General features: G+C 52.4%; 2 protein-coding genes across 2 annotated transcripts; one reads left to right on the top strand and one right to left on the bottom strand.

Annotated features, from left to right (window-relative positions):
• Window positions 1-7,827: 7,827 nt before the first annotated feature.
• Window positions 7,828-11,926, top strand: Fstl3 (follistatin like 3). The gene is made up of 5 exons (XM_051177453.1): window positions 7,828-7,987; window positions 9,138-9,323; window positions 10,269-10,484; window positions 11,404-11,631; window positions 11,715-11,926. Exons 1-5 carry the CDS (start codon window positions 7,891-7,893, stop codon window positions 11,756-11,758), a joined length of 771 nt encoding a protein of 256 aa, XP_051033410.1. The 5' UTR covers window positions 7,828-7,890; the 3' UTR covers window positions 11,759-11,926.
• Window positions 11,927-13,561: 1,635 nt separating this feature from the next.
• On the bottom strand, window positions 13,562-18,534 carry Prss57 (serine protease 57). Its single transcript, XM_051177223.1, has 5 exons — window positions 18,459-18,534; window positions 16,785-16,992; window positions 16,083-16,227; window positions 14,614-14,877; window positions 13,562-13,940 (listed from the first exon to the last, which is right to left on the bottom strand). The coding sequence occupies exons 1-5, from the start codon at window positions 18,532-18,534 to the stop codon at window positions 13,716-13,718; spliced, it is 918 nt and encodes a 305-aa protein (XP_051033180.1). The 3' UTR covers window positions 13,562-13,715.

Genomic DNA, 18,534 nt, shown 5'->3' with positions numbered 1-18,534 from the left:
GCACGCACGTCGGGCTTAGAGCTCGAGGAGGAACGCCGGCAACGCACTGCGGGCGGGGGGGGGAGAAGGTGGGGGGGTCAGTCTCGTGGAGGACGGTAGCCGCACGAGGACAAACTAGGAACAACCGGAAGCCGAGGACCCGACCGAGCGTGAGGGGCGGGGTCTGCCAACTAGATGGCGGGGCCTAGTCTCCTTGGCAACCAGTGCGGAGGAGGTGAGGAGGGGGGGTCAAAACTGAAGAGCATCTTGGGGCGGAGCCTATCTGGAGTGGGCGGAGCCGAGAGGCCTTTGTAACCGGAACAGGGGCGGAGTCATGCTTAATGACAGCGGAAATTCCGGACGGTGAGAAGGCTGGTCTCCTTGACAACGACTTTCGGAGGTGAAGCCAGGCTTGGATGCAGGGAGAAGACAGGGATGGGGGACTGGCGAGTGGAGGATGTGGAGAGGAGACTCTTTGGTAACCTGGATGGGATGGAACCTCGTAGAAGCCGCAGAGAGCAAGGGACTGCCGAGCTGTCTCCTTGGCAACCTGGGGTAGGGTTATAGCCTATAAGCAGCAGCAAAGCTGAGGGTCTTCAGAGTGAGTCTGCGCGGGCGGGCCGGGTTTCCTTGGTAACGAGGATCGGAGACCGGACCAATCCTGGAAAAAGCCTAGGAGCTTGGCTGAAGTCTTGAGGCAAAGCTTCAAGCTTGCGGGCCGTCTCCTTGGCAACCAAGGCTAGCAAGCTGTGCAGGCTGGAGGCGGTCTTAGGCGCTCGGAGCGTGGGCTCTGTCGGGCATGGCCGTTTCCTTGGCAACCGGGATGGGCGCTTGAGGCGGAGCCTGAAAGATGGTGCCTGCCTAGCTCCGGACTACAGGGGTGCCTGACTACAGGGGGTCCTCTGTAGTCAGCAGGGTTGAGTTTCTTTGGCAACCGGGATTGGACGTAGAGCCCTCGGAAAGCCAGCTACAACCGCGAAGCCGTCACTCGAGGGGCGGGGTTTGGTCGGCTAGGCAACCGCTCAGATGGTTAGGGAGATCCCTGGAACCCCAGAAGGAGACTGATGGGCGGGGCCTAACAGGCTCCTCCTCTTCAACCATCAAGCCCTCATTTCTCTCTGCCCTTCCCCTCATCTGGCCAAACCGTCAAGCTCGCCTGTGCCTCTCCAAGTGTAAGGTCCCCAAGACTTCTCAGTGCCGCCTTTCTCATTTTCAAGTCTCAGCTGCGATGTCGTCTTCTCGCGCGGTCTCCACAGTTCTCCATACCATTATGTGCATCTGATAAATTGCAAAGGCGCCAAGTAGAAGGGAGTATTATGTCTGGGTGGTACACATCAGCTGTCCCATAACATTCGAGATTTGGATGCGAAGGGATCCATTCTCTAGTGGAAGGAAGACCCTCTAGCTTGCAGGCAGCCCATGTCTCTTTGTGACCTTTGAAGAGAGAATGAAACCTGCGTCTTCTTTTAGGCTAGTCCCAGAATGTTCCTGAAGCTAGTTCCTGTGTTTATTTTCTTATTCACTACACATTCATCGAGCATCTATGGTATGTACACAAACACTCCAACCCCATGAGGTTAGGATGTGATTCTAGACTGACCTTGGATGTGTCTGACAGCACAAGAAGGGTTTCCTGGGGCAAGGAGAGTGCATTGGAAGAGTTGTTCAGAGTTGGGCTTCTAGCAAAAAGTGAACATTCAACCATCTTTACGTTCACTATTCCTATTCATTCCGGCGTTGATCACCAGAGGGCGCATGGTCCCATCAATGGATCTAGTCTGGTGGTCCTGCAGAGACTTCTAGTAAGCCCCATGTTCTTTTAAACACAACTATTTCATTGGAGATAACCTCCATGGGGCAGCACAGAGTAGTTGAAAAAGGTTATTGAGCAGTGGACATTGCTGTCAGGACAATGTTGGGACATTGCTGTCTGATGTTGGGAAAATCATTTAGCCTTTCTCAGAACCATGGCAGACTTGCCTCTTAGGAACCTCATCCCCCTGCATTTGCTGCTTGCCACCGGTCACCCAGATCCACATCCAGTCTTGCACTGCAGGATGAGATCCAGTAATCAGTCAGTCACATGGGGACCCAGCAGCCCTGGGAGCTGTGGCCTGTAGGGGTCTGCTGGTAACCAGGTGTTTGTGTAACTTTTATGGCTGGTAAAATAGATTGGAGAGGAGGGTGCCATCCATATCCATGGCTCATGAGGATTCTGATGACCCTAGGGTCCAGTCCCACTGGTCAACAAGAGACACAAGCACCTGCCTAGGTCCTTGATGCCTGCAGGAGAAGATTTCCAAAGTTCTGCCATCGGGAGCAGAGCCTGGGCCTGTGAAGTTCATTGCTAGAGTTCAGACCAAGGGCTTGGCAGCCTCCCCCATCAACCCAAAATGCAAGTTGTATATGCCTGAGCAGTCATGCACAGAGAGACACTTCCTCCCTAAGCTTGTCTTACCTATGTGATGAGTGTCACGTCCCCAGAAAGACCAAAGGCTCTCTGAGAAAAGCCTGGTTTGTGGTACAGTGGCCCTGACTCCTCACAAATGCCTACCTAGCCTCTGACCTCAGTCACTGCACACTGAGCCCAGCTGCTCAGGATGGACATCCGTCTAGAATTCCAAGTGAGGGGCTGCTGGGGTGTGGTAGGGTGGAGCACCTGCTTAGAATCCCCCAGTGAAGGGCTGGGGTGTAGTTGGGGTGAGCACTTGCCTAGAATTCCCAGTGAGGGGCTAGGGCGTGGTCAGGGTGAAGCATCTCCCTAGAGTGCCCCAGTGAGGGGCCAAGGGCATGGGTCAGAGGTAGAGCATATTCATTACATGGGCTCAATCCTCAGTGCTAGAAAAACAAAAAGATGCCAAATTTGAGGTCAGTAAAATGATTTTGTGGGTTAAGTGCTGCCTGTGTACAATATTCAGAACCCTCTTGGTGAAGAGTTCCAACTCCTGCAAGTTGTTCTCTGACCATCACAGACACATACACTTTGACATACACACCCATCACACACACACACACACACACACACACACACAATAAAAATTATTCTAAGAGCCCAAACAAACTGGATTTCAGGGCAGCAAGACTGTGGGATTTGTCCTTAGAACTGTCAGAGAATAAAATTGAAAAGTTTGCAACTTTGTTACTGTAGCAAAGAGAAGGCCACACTTGTGCAGACATTGCAGGCTGGACACTCCATCCCCTGGAAGTCATCCATACTATCCTTGGCCAGAGCTGGATCACATACTGCCCAATGACTAGAAAGAGGGATGACGGATGACACTGACCAATTCAACTAATGAGGACTCACTACTGTCATCAAGGACAGGACATAGCTGCCTGCTTCCCTTAGGCTGGAGAAATGACACAGTGGTTAACAATACATACAGCTTTTGCAGAGGACCTGAATTTAGTTCTCAGCACTCACAGCAAGCTGCTCACAGTTGCCTGTAATTTCCCCCTCCAGGAGCTCTGCCCACCTCTTCTGGCCTCTACATGCACATGATATACACATACAGATAATTTAAAATAAATTTGTTTTTGTTTTAAGATTGGGTTCCTTAGCCAGGCAGTGGTGGTGCATGCCTTTAGTCCCAGCACTTGGGAGTCAGAGGCAGGCAGAGCTCTGAGTTTGAGACTAGTCTGGTCTACAAGAGCTAGTTCTAGGACAGTCTCCAAAACCAGAGAAACCCTGTCTCAAAAAAACAAAAAAACAGCAGCAAAAACAAAAAAGTTTGGGTTCCTTAACAGGCAGGGGAGAGTTGCTATGGGGACAGGCACACATGAGGATTCAAATAGGAAGGGCCAGGAACTTAGGGGGGTATACCTGGACTTGCCCTTTGGCTATGAGGAGTCATGGGTGGTGTGGATCTAGGGAGAGCTACTGTGGAGTGTTCAGGCTTGCCTTGGTTCTGAGCATCACTTATCCTCCTTCCCTGGAGGGGGAAGGCCTCAAATTCTTATCTTGGGAGTGTGGGGCCTGGAACATCCTGCAGAGAGCCACAACCCACATCCTGGAAGCAGAAGCCAGCACAGGACATGGCTCCCTAGAGTCCTAAGAACCTGCTACTTTGTGCCTCAAGACTTCATTTGAATGCAATGCAAAGCAATCCTTTGGAAATGCTATAGAAACTTACCATATACTAACTTCAGCCTACAGGGAAGGAGTTGAGGCATGACTGAATCCAGGACTTCTGATGCCACAACAGGCACCTATGGCCCCTTACTGGCTCTGCTCCTCCCTGACTGGATTCCTTCTGGCCATTGGCAGGAGTGGCCTGCAGTTGTGAGCTCAACCTTCCAACGGGAGTCAAAAAAAAAAAAAAAAAAAAAATTCGGGAGCAGGTCTCCTGTTGCCCAGGCTGGCCTTGAACTCAAAATATAGTGGTGAATGATCTTGAACTCCCAGAATCTTCCTAAGATGGGATGGGAGAGCTGTTGGCTTCCATTTCCTGAGTGCTTGTCTAACAGGTATGCATGGGTGGAACCCAGAGCTCTCTGCCACTTCAAAAATCTAAGCTATAGCTATGGCTCTGTTTGTTTATCTGTTTGTTTAGTTTTGTTGTTGTTGTCTGTCTGGCCTGGACCACTCTATGTAGATCAGGTTAGCCTTGAAATCATAGAGATTAAAGGTGTGTGTCTGACTGGCCCCGTTTGTTTCTTGGTCAAAGTATTTTCATGCAGCCTAAGCTAGCCAAAACTTGTCATCCTCCTGCCTCAGCCTGGGATGAATGCGTGCATGCCATCACATCCAAGTTTTGAAGGTCCTTAGCTGGATAGCTTTTTGTAACTAGAGAAAGAGACAGATCCCCAGGCTCTGGGTTAGAGACCTGGATAACTAAAGGCCATTGTCCTACCTGCCCCACTTAAATTGTCCTGTCTGCCTTGAGGCAAAAACATTCAGTCTTTCAAGCCTCAACAGATCTTTTCTTTGTTCCTAGTTGTAGCAGAGTGATCTGGAGTCCCAGACCGGTTTGCGCTACAGAACAAGACTATATGTCAAAAAGAAGCGAGAGCTGGGAATGTGGCTGAGCAGTAGAGCACCTGGCACTCAACCATGGGGCTGAGTTGAGGTCCTTGGCACTCATGGACAAGGCTAGGTATGTGGATATAACCCAGTGCTGGGGAGGCAGACACAGAAGCATCCCAACCAGTCTAGCTGAATTGGTGACTTCCAGTGACACTGAGAGACCCCATTTCGAAATATAAGGTGGAAAGCAATCAGGTATGGGCCCCTGGCCTCTGATCACCGCTCACACAGACACGTACACACAGATCTTTCCTCAGCCAGCCATGACCTCGTCTGTTGGTCTCAAGCATGTCTTCACCCTCAAGGCTCTTCTAGCTGTCAGGGGCCAAGGGGTCACAAGCCTGTCATTTCCTCTGTGCTCCTGGGTCTGGGTGAGAGAGAACCCTGGGGAGTTGAGCAGAGATCATGGGGCGTGAACCTACAACAACTGACTCTCCGAGCTTGGTGGTAGGAAGTGGGCAGCAGGAGACAGAAGGCTGAGTTGGGGACAGTTGTGCCAAGGGTGTCCCTGGGGAACCCATGGGTTCCCAGTATGTGGGAGCAGGACAGAGAGGGGCATGAACCTGTGCCAACCACACAATGGTCCTTTGATTCACACGGCCCAAGACACATTGGCTCAGAATGAGGGGTCAGGCCTCGGCCAAGGTCAGAGCTGTCCACCCCCACTCCCTCCTGCAAACTCTTGGTGAAAACACAGGGTCCCATGCTCTGCCCCAAACTAGGAGCATCCTTGGGGGATTGCCAGGAGCCAGGGCCAGGTCAGTATCCTCCCTCACTGGCACTGAACAGATATAGCAAGGAAGATGGTTCCTGCTGCAAGTGGATCTGGAGGGGTCTGGAGTAGATGTAAGGATGGGGGTGATCTTGGGGAACCCAGTGCTGCCTTTAGCACCCCCATATTTTCTAGCCATAGATTAATTTATCTGTGTATTTTTAAAATATTTTATGTGAATGGATGTTTCGCCTGCCATGTCTATGTGTGTACAGTACCTGAAGAGACCAGAAGAGGGTGTCAGATCCTCTGCAGCTAGAGTTACAAACAGTAGTGAGCTGCCATGTGGATGCTGGGAATGGAACCCCAGTTCTCTAGAAGAGCAACCAGTACTTTTAACTGCTGTGCCATCTTTCTATGCCCTTATTTGTGTGTTTTGTTGTCTAAATCACAAACTGGGTGAGGACAATACTAAATTAGACTTGGTCATTGGTATCCTCCAACACCACAGCTTGTCCCAAATCCATGAAGGACTCCATAGGACCCAACGACATTTCAAGGAAAAGTGACCTAGCTACTTTGGAGGCCCCTGATGGGAGGCCCCAGATGACAAAATACCCCAGACCTATTCCAGTGTTGCCCTCCCTCACAGACTGTGGGAATCCCATGGCACCTATGGTCTATCTATGCCAGAGCTACCTGGGAGGGGAAGGAGAAAGTCTCCCAATTGTTTTCAACACATGTTTGTATGTATGTGTGCAACACATAGGCTTAGGGGTCAGAGGAGAAATTGAGGAATCAGGGCTCCATCTACCATGAGTATCTGTGTCCTGGGGATTGAACTCAGGTCCTCAGGATTGGCTGTAAGCACCTTTGACCTTTGAGCCATCTTTTTGTTGTGGTTATTTTGAGGCAGGATTTCACCATGAAGCTCTGGCTAGCCTGGATCTGGCTCTGTAGCCCAGGCTGGCCTCAAACTCACAGAGATCCCCCTGCCTCCACCTCTTGAATGCATGCCACCACTTTTGGCCGCTGAGCCATCCTGGCTGTTTTTAGACAGACTCTCCCTGGCCTGAACTCCCTAGGTAGACCAGTTTGGACTTGAACTTGTGGCCCTCTAAGTGCTGGGATTCTGGGGTGTACCTCCCTGCAAGATGATTTCTCTCTTGGGTGTGTGGGGGTCCATGTGCATGCATGTATGCACTCACCGAGGCTAGAGGAGATCAGGTCTTTTGCTTAGCATTCTTAGCCTTAGTCCTTTGAGACAGTCTCTCACTGAAGTTGGAGCTAGGCTCTCAGCCAGAAAGCCCCAGCAGCTCTCCTATCCCCACTCCCCACAGCTCTGGCATTACAGGCCCTCTTGCCCTGCACACTCAGCTTTTTACATGGGTGCTGGAGTTTTAAACTCAGGTCTTCCTGTTTATGTAGCAGTTTTAACTCCTGAACCATCTTCTAACCCCTGGGTTTTGTTTGTCCTTTTTGAGACAGGACCTCAGGTCGCCCAGACTAGCCTGAAGTTCCCTCTTGTAGCTGAGAACAGCCTTGACCTCCTTGGTCCTAGGTGGAATGGCAGGTGTGCACCATCATGCCCATGGAACCCAGGACCTCATGCATGCTGGATGAGCCCTCTACCCATTGAGCTCTAGTGTGCTGAAGCCCCAAATGGTCTGAAACTTGCACCAGTCCTGCTTCAGCCACCCAACCACTAGAAAAGCGAGCGATACAAGCCTTTAAACAGCTTGCAGCAGCTCAGGGACACACTTTGCCACTTTGGGGGCTTGTCAGTGTGAAGGTCAGGCCAGAGGCCACAGAAACCAGATGACAACCACATTGTTATACCCAGTCCAGACTTCCAGACATACTCCAGGTGGAGACCCCAAGGAACACGGACACCTGGAAGTATGCACCTTAGTCACCTTCCAGAACCTGCCCCCGGGGCCAGTTTGTGACTTGACCCCACTGTGGACTATTCTTCCTAGGCAACTGTCTGGTTCCCAGATGGGACAGGGCCTGTCCCCGGCGGCCACCCCCGCGCAGGCCCGGGCCCTGCGCCTAGGGGACACGTCCGTCCCGCCGTGCCCCGCCCCGCCCGCCGCCGGCCCCGCCCGCCTTGGGCTTTTATAGGCCGAGGCGCCCGCACTCGCTGAGTCCCCGCTGCTGGCCCACACTCATCATGCGTCCTGGGGCACTGTGGCCGCTGCTTTGGGGAGCCCTGGTCTGGGCGGTGGGATCCGTGGGTGCCGTGATGGGCTCGGGGGATTCAGCGCCCGGTGAGTGGGGCTGGGCGGAAGGGGCGGGCGAGCGGGCCACCCACGTGGCCTGCGGAATGCGGCAGGGGGATGTCTGGGGTGCGATCTGTCTGGGTGGGCGAGTGGAGTACTCCTCCTCTCCAGCCTCAAGAGAGGTCTGACATTTATCAAGCTCTTACTGTTTGCCTGCTTTCCTATGAGTCCACAGAACCCAAAGTTTGTGGGTACTTTTAACATCCCCGTTTTCAGGATGGGTAAACTGAGGCTCATGAACCTCGTAAGTGACACCGTGGGTGGCTCCTTTTGAGAGACATCTCTTTCAGAGAGACATCTCTGGGTGGCTAGACCTGCTAATGCCACCTGAGTGGAGGGTTTCAGGATTCCTTAGATGGAATGTATCTGTTGGAATGGTGTACCTGCATCTGGCTGGAAGAGCTCTAGCCTCAGTTTCCCTTTTTGAAAAGTGTTTGCTGAGGTGCCGGAGCTCACTTCGTGGAAAGTGGTCAGTAGTGTCTCCTGAGCACGAATGAGTTCCCATACAGGGGATGCGGCTGTCCCCCATTTAAGGGTGAAAAAAGCCCAGGGTTCTGCGGTCCAGCCTCTACCCTGCTCGCCCTGCAGGGTTGCTGGCCTCTAAGGGAGCAGAGCCCCCTCCCCTAGGGCCGCGTCCCCCGTCCCATCCCAGGGGAGTGAGCTCACGCAGAGGGAATGTTCCCCAGTTGGAGTGAGTAAGAGGCGGGTTAGGCGAGGGGGGGCTGCAGGCCGGGGGCTCAGCTGCCCTGGGCACTGTCTAGACAGAGGGCAGAGGCGGGAAGCCAGTGCAGGCCCACAGACCCTCACATGCTGAGGGCCTGGCATTTGAAGGGGCTGGGCAGGATGCCAGTTCTCAGGCCCGGAGGCCGGGCAGGAGCTGGTGGTGAAGCACTGGGGTGCGGCTCAGAGGAGGAGGGCTCCCCACAGAGTAGAGTCAAGACCATAACTGTGACTTTCTGTCCCATCTTCCTGAGTAGGGGACAGGACATCCATGATGGCTATGGATATCTCTCAATTGGAGGGGTCATTAGACCTGGGGTGTTGGGTGTTGGTTACAAATTTGCTACACAAATTCATAGGTAGAGATGGTGGTCTGGAGTTACTCTCCTCCTCCTCTTTCTCCTCCTCCTCCCCATAGGTGGTGTGTGCTGGCTCCAGCAGGACAGAGAGGCCACCTGCAGTCTGGTGTTGAAGACTGATGTCAGCCGTGAGGAGTGCTGTGCTTCCAGCAACATCAATACAGCCTGGTCCAATTTCACTTACCCAGGCAATAAAATCAGCCTGCTGGGGTTCCTGGGGCTTGTCCACTGCCTCCCATGCAAAGGTAAGGAGTGGGGGTCCTGATGGTGGACAAGACCCAGAGTGGATAGGAGGCTGGGGAGGGGACCCTGACCTCAGAGAGCAGTCATGGGCACCCCAGGGCCACAGCTTGCAAAGGTTCAAGCCCCCTGGTTTCTTCATGTAGAGCCCCTAGCCTGCACCCTACCTCACCTGGTGGAGTTTAACTTAGCCCTAAATCCTGCCCTGACACCCAGACAACTGTCCCCATTGTCACCCACACAAATCCCCAATACAAGCAATTTTAAATGTTGTATATACTTGAAGTATGTACTTTATTCTGAGAAGTGCACCCCTATAATCCCTGCTGAGAACAGAATGACAGTCCAGAGACCTTCTCTCTTGAAGGAAGCATTGATTGGAGGGCACCCCTGGTCTGTCTGTGGGGGTGCCCAGGTTAACTCTGTAGTGTGGGAACACCGAGAAACCGAGGCCAGAGAGTTTAGGGTCTCCAGACCCACAAAGCAATTGAACTGGGAGAGGAGAGGGAGGGTGTTCAGTCTGAGTCTAGCATGAAATTCTCAAGCTAGGATGTTTTGAGGGTCCTCTTGTACTCAGAGCTGTAGCGGTCTCAGTTTCCCCATCTGTAAAATGGTGACTGAACAACATATTAAAAGGGACACGTGGCCAGGAGCAGTGATGCAGTCTGGGATTCCCAGCACTTGGGATCTAGAAGCAGGAGGATCAGTTCAAGGCCAGCCTGGGCTACAGGAGACCCCGTCTCAAGAGAACAAAACCCTAACACAAGACTTTGTCTAGCCAAGCCTCCACCTGAGACCTGAGGATGTGCAGAGTGAACCCCTCCCCTGTGCCTCTTTGAGCAGGTCCTAGTGGGACGTCAAGGCACAGGCACTCAGTAGTTGTGCATTAGGGTGTTCCTGGACTCCAGTGGCATGTGGGAACCCCACCTACACGCGTCCTCTGTCCCCAGATTCCTGCGACGGAGTGGAGTGCGGGCCCAGCAAGGTGTGCCGCATGGTGGTGGGCCGTCCACACTGTGAATGCGCACCAGACTGCGAGGGGCTTCCCGCGGGCTTGCAGGTCTGCGGCTCTGATGGCGCCACCTACCGAGACGAGTGCGAGCTGCGCGTCGCGCGCTGCCGCGGGCACCCAGACCTGCGTGTTATGTACCGAGGCCGCTGCCAAAGTAAGGGCCGTGGCCGTGGAGGGGCGGGGCCATGGATGAGGCCAGGGAGGGACCCGCGGGACCGAGAGATGCGGGTCCGGGAAAAGGTAGGGCAGGATGAGGGGTGGAGTCTAGAGGGGCGGGGCCTAAGGGAGGTGTGGTCACGCAAGGGCGGAGTCTGAAGTATCGCGGCCTGGAGAGAGACGGTCCCACGAAAGGGCATGGCTTGGGAGGGGCGTGACCTGCACAAAATCCTGACCAAACGTTGGTCATTAGGTTCTGTAGGGGCGGTGCCATGTCGGTCTCACTGTACGGATAAGGCTGGTTGCCATCGCTAGGAGGCGGGGTCTGAGGGAGGGGAAGGGCTATGCAAGACTGGGTCAGGTCAGGTGGATGCCAAAGTCGCGGGCTTCAGAGATTGAGCTCGAGCCCGGGGATAACTTATACAACTCTCGGGCGTGTCCGGGGGCAGGGCTGTGCGCTGCAGCACGTAACGTTCCGCAGCCCTGCGGGCCAGCGTGCCCTTACAAGTGCTGACGCGCAGGAGAAGCTGCTCAGCCACGGGAAGAGGCTTGCGATGGGCTGGGAGGGGAAACGTGGGTGTAGTCCTGAAGGCAACCTTATGGGTGGAGCTTGGTAGAATGGGGCAGGGTTTTGATGACTGAGTGGGTGGGGCTGTTGTCCTGGGGGCGGAGCTTGACGGAGGTGGGAGGGGTCTCGCGTTTTAGGGTGGGGCTTAAGAGAGCCGGGGGTGGGGATTGCCTTCTGGGGGATGGGTCTTGACAGGTTGGAGCTAGTGTTCTAGGGCGGGCTTTAAAGAGTGGCGATGCATTTATTTCCAAGAATGGGGCTTTCAGGTGGAGTCCTAGTCTCAGGGTAGATGGACTCACGGGGAAGAGACACCATCCAGTGCCTGACCTGCCCTCTCTGGTGCCCATAGAGTCCTGCACTCACGTAGTGTGCCCGCGCCCCCAGACATGCCTTGTGGACCAGACTGGCAGCGCACATTGCGTGGTGTGTCGTGCCGCGCCCTGCCCGGTGCCTTCCAGACCCGGCCAGGAGCTCTGTGGCAACAACAACGTTACCTATATCTCCTCGTGTCACCTGCGCCAGGCTACCTGCTTCCTGGGCCGCTCCATTGGGGTTCGCCACCCGGGTATCTGCACAGGTGAGACTCGAGTGGGTCTGGGCATCGGTTCACCAAGGGACAGTTCATGAGCTCACTCTTGCCCGTTTCCTCCATCCCTGCAGGTGCCCCCAAAGTACCACCAGAGGAGGAAGAGAACTTCCTGTGAGCTGCAGCAGCTGGGCCTGGTATTTGAGGCCATCCCAATTTTATTTATTGTCACAGAAAAGATTCTAATTTATGTCACGTGGACATTCCCCAAACCTGGCCTGGAACCACTTTCGGATCCTCTAGGATCCTGAGCACATATCACAAAGACTGAAGGGAGATTTTATAAGAGTTGGTATGTGCCATCACCCAGTACTGGGATCAAGTTAGGACCCCAGACACCTGCTGCCTTGGAAGGGCAGCTTCATGGAGACCTCTGCCTTGATCTCTCTGCCTGCTTTCCAGACAGGCTGTGGTAGTATGTCCTCCTTAACTGCTGTTCACACGGGGCCTCCCGGCCTTAGACCAGGGACATTCAGGGTCAACCCAGAGAAACAATGGTTTCTCTCTGTTCACTCCACTCAGGGTGGGACCCTGGCTGAATGGCAGGCCCAGGGTAGCCTGTGGACACCAGAAGCACTGTGCCCAGAGCACCCCAGAGTCACCCTAGTGCCTACTTCCCTGTTCTTGGGGCACCAGAATCAGCTTTTTCCCAGTTCCCAGCCAGCCCCACTCATCAGCATGCCCTGCAGCAACAGGTATGACCAGCCAGGTGCTCTTTGGGGCGTGACCCTTCACTCTGACAGCTGCTACTCAAAATTACCCACATGTGCCTTCAAGAAGACCAAAAAGAATGGGGAGCTGTAATTCAGTAATTTGAATGTTTGCCTAGCATTAACATAGCTCTGGGCTCCATCCCCAGCACCACATACAACAGATGTGTTGGCACATGCCTGTTGTCCCAGCACTCCTAGAGGCAGGAGGATCAGAAAGGAGTTCAAGGTCATCCTTGACTGTATAGTGAGTTCAAGACCAGCCTAGGCTACCTGAGACCTTATCTCTAAAAAAACGTAAAAAGGGAGACAAAATGTTAGATCACAAACAGAGGACCATAGGAGGGTGCACAGTCCACCATTTGGTGGGCAAGGAGTTTCCAGGGTCTTTTCTATCATCCTCCCTTGAGTCCTTAGGTGTGCATTTTTTTCTTTTTCTTTTTTTTGTTTTTGTTTTTGTTTTGTTTTGTGTTTTTTTTTTTTTTTTTTTTTTGGTTTTTGAGACATGGTTTCTCTCTCTGTATTGTTTAGAAGCCTGTCCTGGAACTTGCTCTGTAGACCAGGCTGGCTTCGAACTCACATAGATCCACCTGCCTCTGCCTTCCGAGCTGTGCCTTTCTTATAATGTCCCCAAAAGTGTTCTTAATAGGCTGCCTAGGCAGCAAGTCCCACCATGGTCTTCTGCCTCACCAAAGAAATAAAAGTCAGTTTAAAAAAAAAAAAAAAAAAAAAAAAACCAACCTTCCAGGGTTACCAGCCTCCACCCTGCCTTTTTTCATTGAGCCTGTGGAACAAACCATGAAATCTTCCAGAAATGTGTGGTACATGCTCATGGGTCCCTGGGGAGCATGGAGGCAAGAGGAGGGAAGAAAAGTGGGCCCTTCTGGGGTCCTGAAGGTACAGGGACAAGATGGCTCAGGAGCAAAGGTTTGAAGTCAATGGAGGAATAATGGTTGATAAGACAATTTCTATGCTGAGGCAACCTTAGCATAGGAGGCTAGGCTAATCTGCAATTAGGTTCCAAGAATAGAGTGATACCATTTTTGTTATTTGTTATTTTTATTTTGTCTTCGCTGTATATATTAGTCCCCTGTCTGTGTGTTATTTGTGTTAGTCTGCAATCCATAAGGGGACAAAGCAGGTTCAGAGACCCTGGAGGCACCTGTGGTGTGGGAGTGGATGTCTCAGGAGGGCGAGTGTGTGAGTTAATGGGTCCCATTACTAACCACACATTAAGCCATAAGCTATGTATCTTCAGTACCACTGTTTATTTACTATGTATGCCTGCAGCCCAAGCCCCAAGTTCTCAGGGTTCTCCAGCCAAGCCATGGGATACTCCAGATTTGAGCCAATGGGCACAGACTGTCATTCATCTCTGCCCCAGTAGGGGGCTGAGATTGTAACATTGCTCACTGAGCATCCCGAAGAACCAGGGAAAGAACTTCTCCAAACCACATCCCACATCCAGGCCACAAATGCGGACACTTGAGTGTAGACATCTGGGGTCTTAGGGTCACCACACCAAAGGCCTGAGAAGGAGACAAGGCCGTGGGCCCGGCTCCCACATACCAAGGGTCCCCCAGAGTCTGCCTGGAGTGAAAAAGAAACTGAAGTTAGATGTTGCTCTTGGGCTCTTGTGTTCCCAGAGGACTCTGTCAGACACAGCCATGTCTGTGCTCTCTTTGAGCAACACAGCTGTGTGCAGCAGCCCTCTGATACATCTACCGAAAGGCTGAGGTTTCCTGTGAGTCTCCACTCCCAGGCTCTCTCTTCGGTGTCCCAGCTAATCCCTAACTCACTGAAGAATCAGCCCAAGTTTCCGAGGTAGTGTCTGCTTCATATTTTTGTTTGTTTGTTTGTTTGATTGGTTGGTTGGTTGGTTTGGTTGGGTTTGGTTTTGATTTTGGTTTTCCAAGACAGGGTTTCTCTGTATTGCTTTGAAGGCTGTCCTAGAACTCACTCTGCAGATCAGGCTGGCCTTGAACTCACAAAGATCTGCCTGCCTCTGCCTCCCGAGTGCTGGGATTAAAGACATGCACCACCAATGCCTGGTTGCTTCATGTATTTTTCTGTACACAGTCCAGGGCATGTTTGTGCAGGCACAGCCTGCAGATATGAGTGGATTCTGTATGACTCTCAGCCACTCTCACCTTCCTGGTCCTCATTTCTCTACATTAGTGGGACTCAGTCCTCAAAGGTAACCCACGCCCAGCCCGGACCACACTTGTGGACCTCAGTTTCCTCATACAGCAAGCCATCATACCGAACAGAAACCACGCCACTTGTGGTCCCCACTGCGGGTGCAGAGCGTGGCAGGACTCAGCTGGCCCTGCCAGGAGCTGTTGCAGACATTCAGGTCCAGTACTTGTACCTCAGCTTCCATCAGCCCTGGTGGAGGCTCCTCAAAGTCAGACACAAAGCCCCAGCCGGATACACGGCAACGCCTCCCGGCCAAGGGTGGCCTGGCACCTCTCCGTGGCAATCCCAATACCTGCACAGCAGGGCCCAAGACAGCTGAGCCATTCAGCTAAGGGAGGAAGGCTGGATTCAGTACCACTTGCTCCTCTCATCTTCTCCCACCTTAGTGCCCCCCCAGGAACACCAAAGAGTAGACTGTGTCAAGAATCAGTAGCAGCTGTGGCTCCCCCACCATCAGACCGTCCCCTCCTGCCCTTCAGGTGCTCCACCCTGGGCCAGAGAGGACCTCCCCACAGCGCCTCTCAGCTTGACACCACTCCTTTTTGTTTTCGAGACAGGGTTTCTCTGTATTGTTTTGGAGCCTGTCCTGGAACTCGCTCTTGTAGACCGAACTCACAGAGATCCGCCTGCCTCTGTCTCCTGAGTGCTGGGGTTAAAGGCGTGCACCACCACCTCTAGGCCGTTGCCCCCACTCCTTAGTCCTCTAACTCCCAATGTCCTCAGGATGAAGACTCCTGGCCTACCATTCCAATCCCTCTGAGGGCTCTCCAGCTGGAAGGAACTTCCCATTCAGCCTCACCCTTCCGGAACCTCCCCAAGTCTCAGCAGTTTATTAACTGACATCCCACCACCTGTGAGACTGCCTGGGGCCTCTGCAAGTCTCCTGCCACTCAGCTGAAGGGAGAGGACTCTGAAGGGAGCAGACTCTGGAGAAGGATGAGTCCATGCAGCCTCACCTTTCCCCACTGGCCAGTTATTCCTAGCTGCACTGTCTCCACCTGTAGTAGATGCGACTCCAGGGAGACTCACCCTGGACTCTGGCAGCAGAAACCTTCATTCCTCCTTTGTGTCCTAAGAAACTGCTGTGACCTGAAGTCCACAGCACTCAGAGGGCTTGTCAGAGTGTCTGTACGACAGCTTTGAGACACTCCCTCGAGAAACGACCCTGAGGTGGGAGTCCTGGAGGGTTCTGGGCAGTGGAGGTGTATGACAGGGTCCAGGAGTCCAAGGTCCTGCCAGCCATTTTCAAACAGAATTCCAGGATCCAAGGCATGAACTAGTGGCAAAGCCCTTTCATAGTGTGCAAGGAAAGGGTTCAGGCTAGGTGTGGCGCACTCCTTTAACCCCAGCACATAAGAGGTGGAGGCAGGCGGATCTGCTCCAGGCCAGTCTGGTCTATATACTGAGTTCCAGTACAGCCAGGACTACACAGAGAAATCCTGTCTCGAAAAGAAAAGAGGTCATCTCCAACCATAAGAAAATTAAATAAATAAACCCAGAAGTCAAGTGGGCCTGGACCCTCCTGTGGCTTACCCTTAATAGGCAGATGTCATTGGCCTGTGTGGTAGGCTGGTAACTGGGATGCCGGACAACAGCTGCAATACTGAATACCTGTCGAGTGGGCTCTGGCTTGAGCAGTGCATGGGCCCCAAGCACCAGCAGGCCAGTGGAGGGATCCCTGCAGGAGATAAGGCTGAGATCAGCAGGAGTGCTCCACGCATGAGCCCGTGCAGCCCCTCACTGTCTCCAGGTTCCCAGCCCTTCTCTATTACCACAGTGCTCCAGTCCTTGCAATATTAATTTAAGGAGCTATAAAAATACATTCTAACTTCCATGACGTTATTTTGTAGTGCTAAGTATGAACTGAAAGCCTCAAGCTTCTTGCTAGACAAGTGTTCTACTCGTGGCTGTGCCACTAACCCTTCCCTGAGGGAAACTAGGAGGGACTTTACTATTCAACCCTAAACTATTTATTTATTTACTTATTTTTATTTGAGACAGTTCCTGTCCTGACTCAGCCTTCTAGCCTTCTGGCTAATTGGAATTTCCAGACAGAGCTGTCGTTCTGAGCAGTAACATGAGTGGTAACAATAACACACATTTGTGTTGGAGGTGATCATAGTTATTATATTTGATTGTTATCCTCAGAAGTACCCTGGGGGAGGGATGGTCCTGTCTGTGTCACATCCTAGCTTCCTGATGGCCTCTATCCCTCAGTGGCCTGAAGCATGTCACCTGTCATTGAAGCAGTGTGCAGCTGACACCACCCAGTGCACATGGAGCAGAAAGCCTCCGCAGTGGTGACGGCCCTCGAAGCTCACAGAGACCATGTAGGGCCGGGAATGTGGTGTCACTTCATGGCCCCCAGTAATCAGGGATCCACAGCAACCTGGGATAGGTGTGGCTACGTGAGAGACCAGGACAGGAAGAAGGGCCACTGGAGGTCAGCCCTGGCAGGGAGCTGGGCCAGAAGATGGGCTGAGAGGACAGGGGTGAACAGAAGCATTCAGGAGCACAGGCAGGCAGACATCTGTCAGCTGAAGGCCAGCCTGGTCCACAGGGAGAGCTCCAGGGCAGCCAAGGCTACACAGTGAGACCTTCCCTAAATAAAAGAGAGTGAGCGAGTTATGGGTGTGGCTTAGTGGGTAGAACACTGTCCTGAACAGCCTCAGCACCACACAGACCGGGTGTGGTGATGCTCACCCATCATCCCGGGGTTCTGAAGGTTGAGGCAGAAGGGTCATTCTCAGCTGCATATCACTTCAAGGTGCCCAAGCCACATGAAACCCTACTTTCATTAAGACAGATGGATAGGCTGGATGGTGGACAGCAGGCCTTTAATCCCAGCCAGCACTGGAGAGGTAGAGATGGGATATCTGTGAGTTTGAGGCTAACCTGATCTACAAGGTGATTTCCAGGACAGCCAGGGCTACAGAGAAACCCTGTCTCAAAAAACAAACAATGATGAGTAGATGGCTGGTGTACGTGTTTTATTTGTGTTTAAATAAAACCACAAAAACTGAAAAAAAAAAAAAACAAACAAACAATGACAAATAAATAAATAAATAAATAAATAAATACGGATGGGTAGACAGACAGACAGACAGACAGACAGGAGAGAGAACAAGAATAGGAGAACCTTTGGTCACTGAGATGGCTCAACAGGCAAAGGTACTTGCTACCAACCTTGACAACCTGAGTTCAATCCCAGGGACTCATATGGTGGAAGGGCAGAACCAACCCCAGCAAGTTTGCCACTAGCTGTCAGAAGCACCTTAGACATGTGACCCATCAAAATAAATAAAGGTAATTTTAAAAATAGGAGACTTGGCAGGGCTGGAGAGATGGTTCAGCCGTTGAGAGCATTGTCTGTTCTTCCAGAGGTCCTGAGATTAATTCCCAGCAAACACATGGTGGCTCACAACCACCTGTAATGAGATCTGGTGCCCTCTTCAGGCCTGCAGGGATACATGCAGACCGAACATTACCTAATACATAAAAAAAAAAAAAAAAAAAAAAAAGAGAGACTTGGAAAAATGGTCCATCATTTAAAAACCCTGGCTGGTTTTGGGACTCAGGTTCAATTCCCAACACGTGCAATGGTCGCTCACAATCATCTGTAACTCCAGTTCCAGGGCATTCTCTCCTGGCCTCCTCAGGGACTGCATGCATAAGACATAGAAGCAAAACACTCATACATGTAAAAATAAAAACAGAAGAAAGACTAAGGGGACCCAGAGCTCACAACCCTGTACCGAGGATGGCTGAGATCCCTGCCAGGAACCTCATGCTCCACCCACAGCCACCGTTCCTGGAGCAGCAGTTAGGCTAGATGTGGGTCCTACCTAGGAGCCTGTAGTCACCTGAGGTCATTTTGGGTAGGATTTAGTGACAGTTTGAAGTTCTCACCAGAGGGGATGAGCTGGATCAGGGCAGCTGTCACTTCCAACACAAGGCAGCCCCAGTGTCCAGCTCTGGGCACCAT

This window comes from Phodopus roborovskii, unplaced genomic scaffold (genome assembly GCF_943737965.1).
Source record: "Phodopus roborovskii unplaced genomic scaffold, PHOROB, whole genome shotgun sequence".
Taxonomy (NCBI): Eukaryota; Metazoa; Chordata; class Mammalia; order Rodentia; family Cricetidae; genus Phodopus; species Phodopus roborovskii.
Note: the sequence above shows the minus strand (reverse complement) of the source record. Positions and strands in the feature narration are given on the sequence as shown.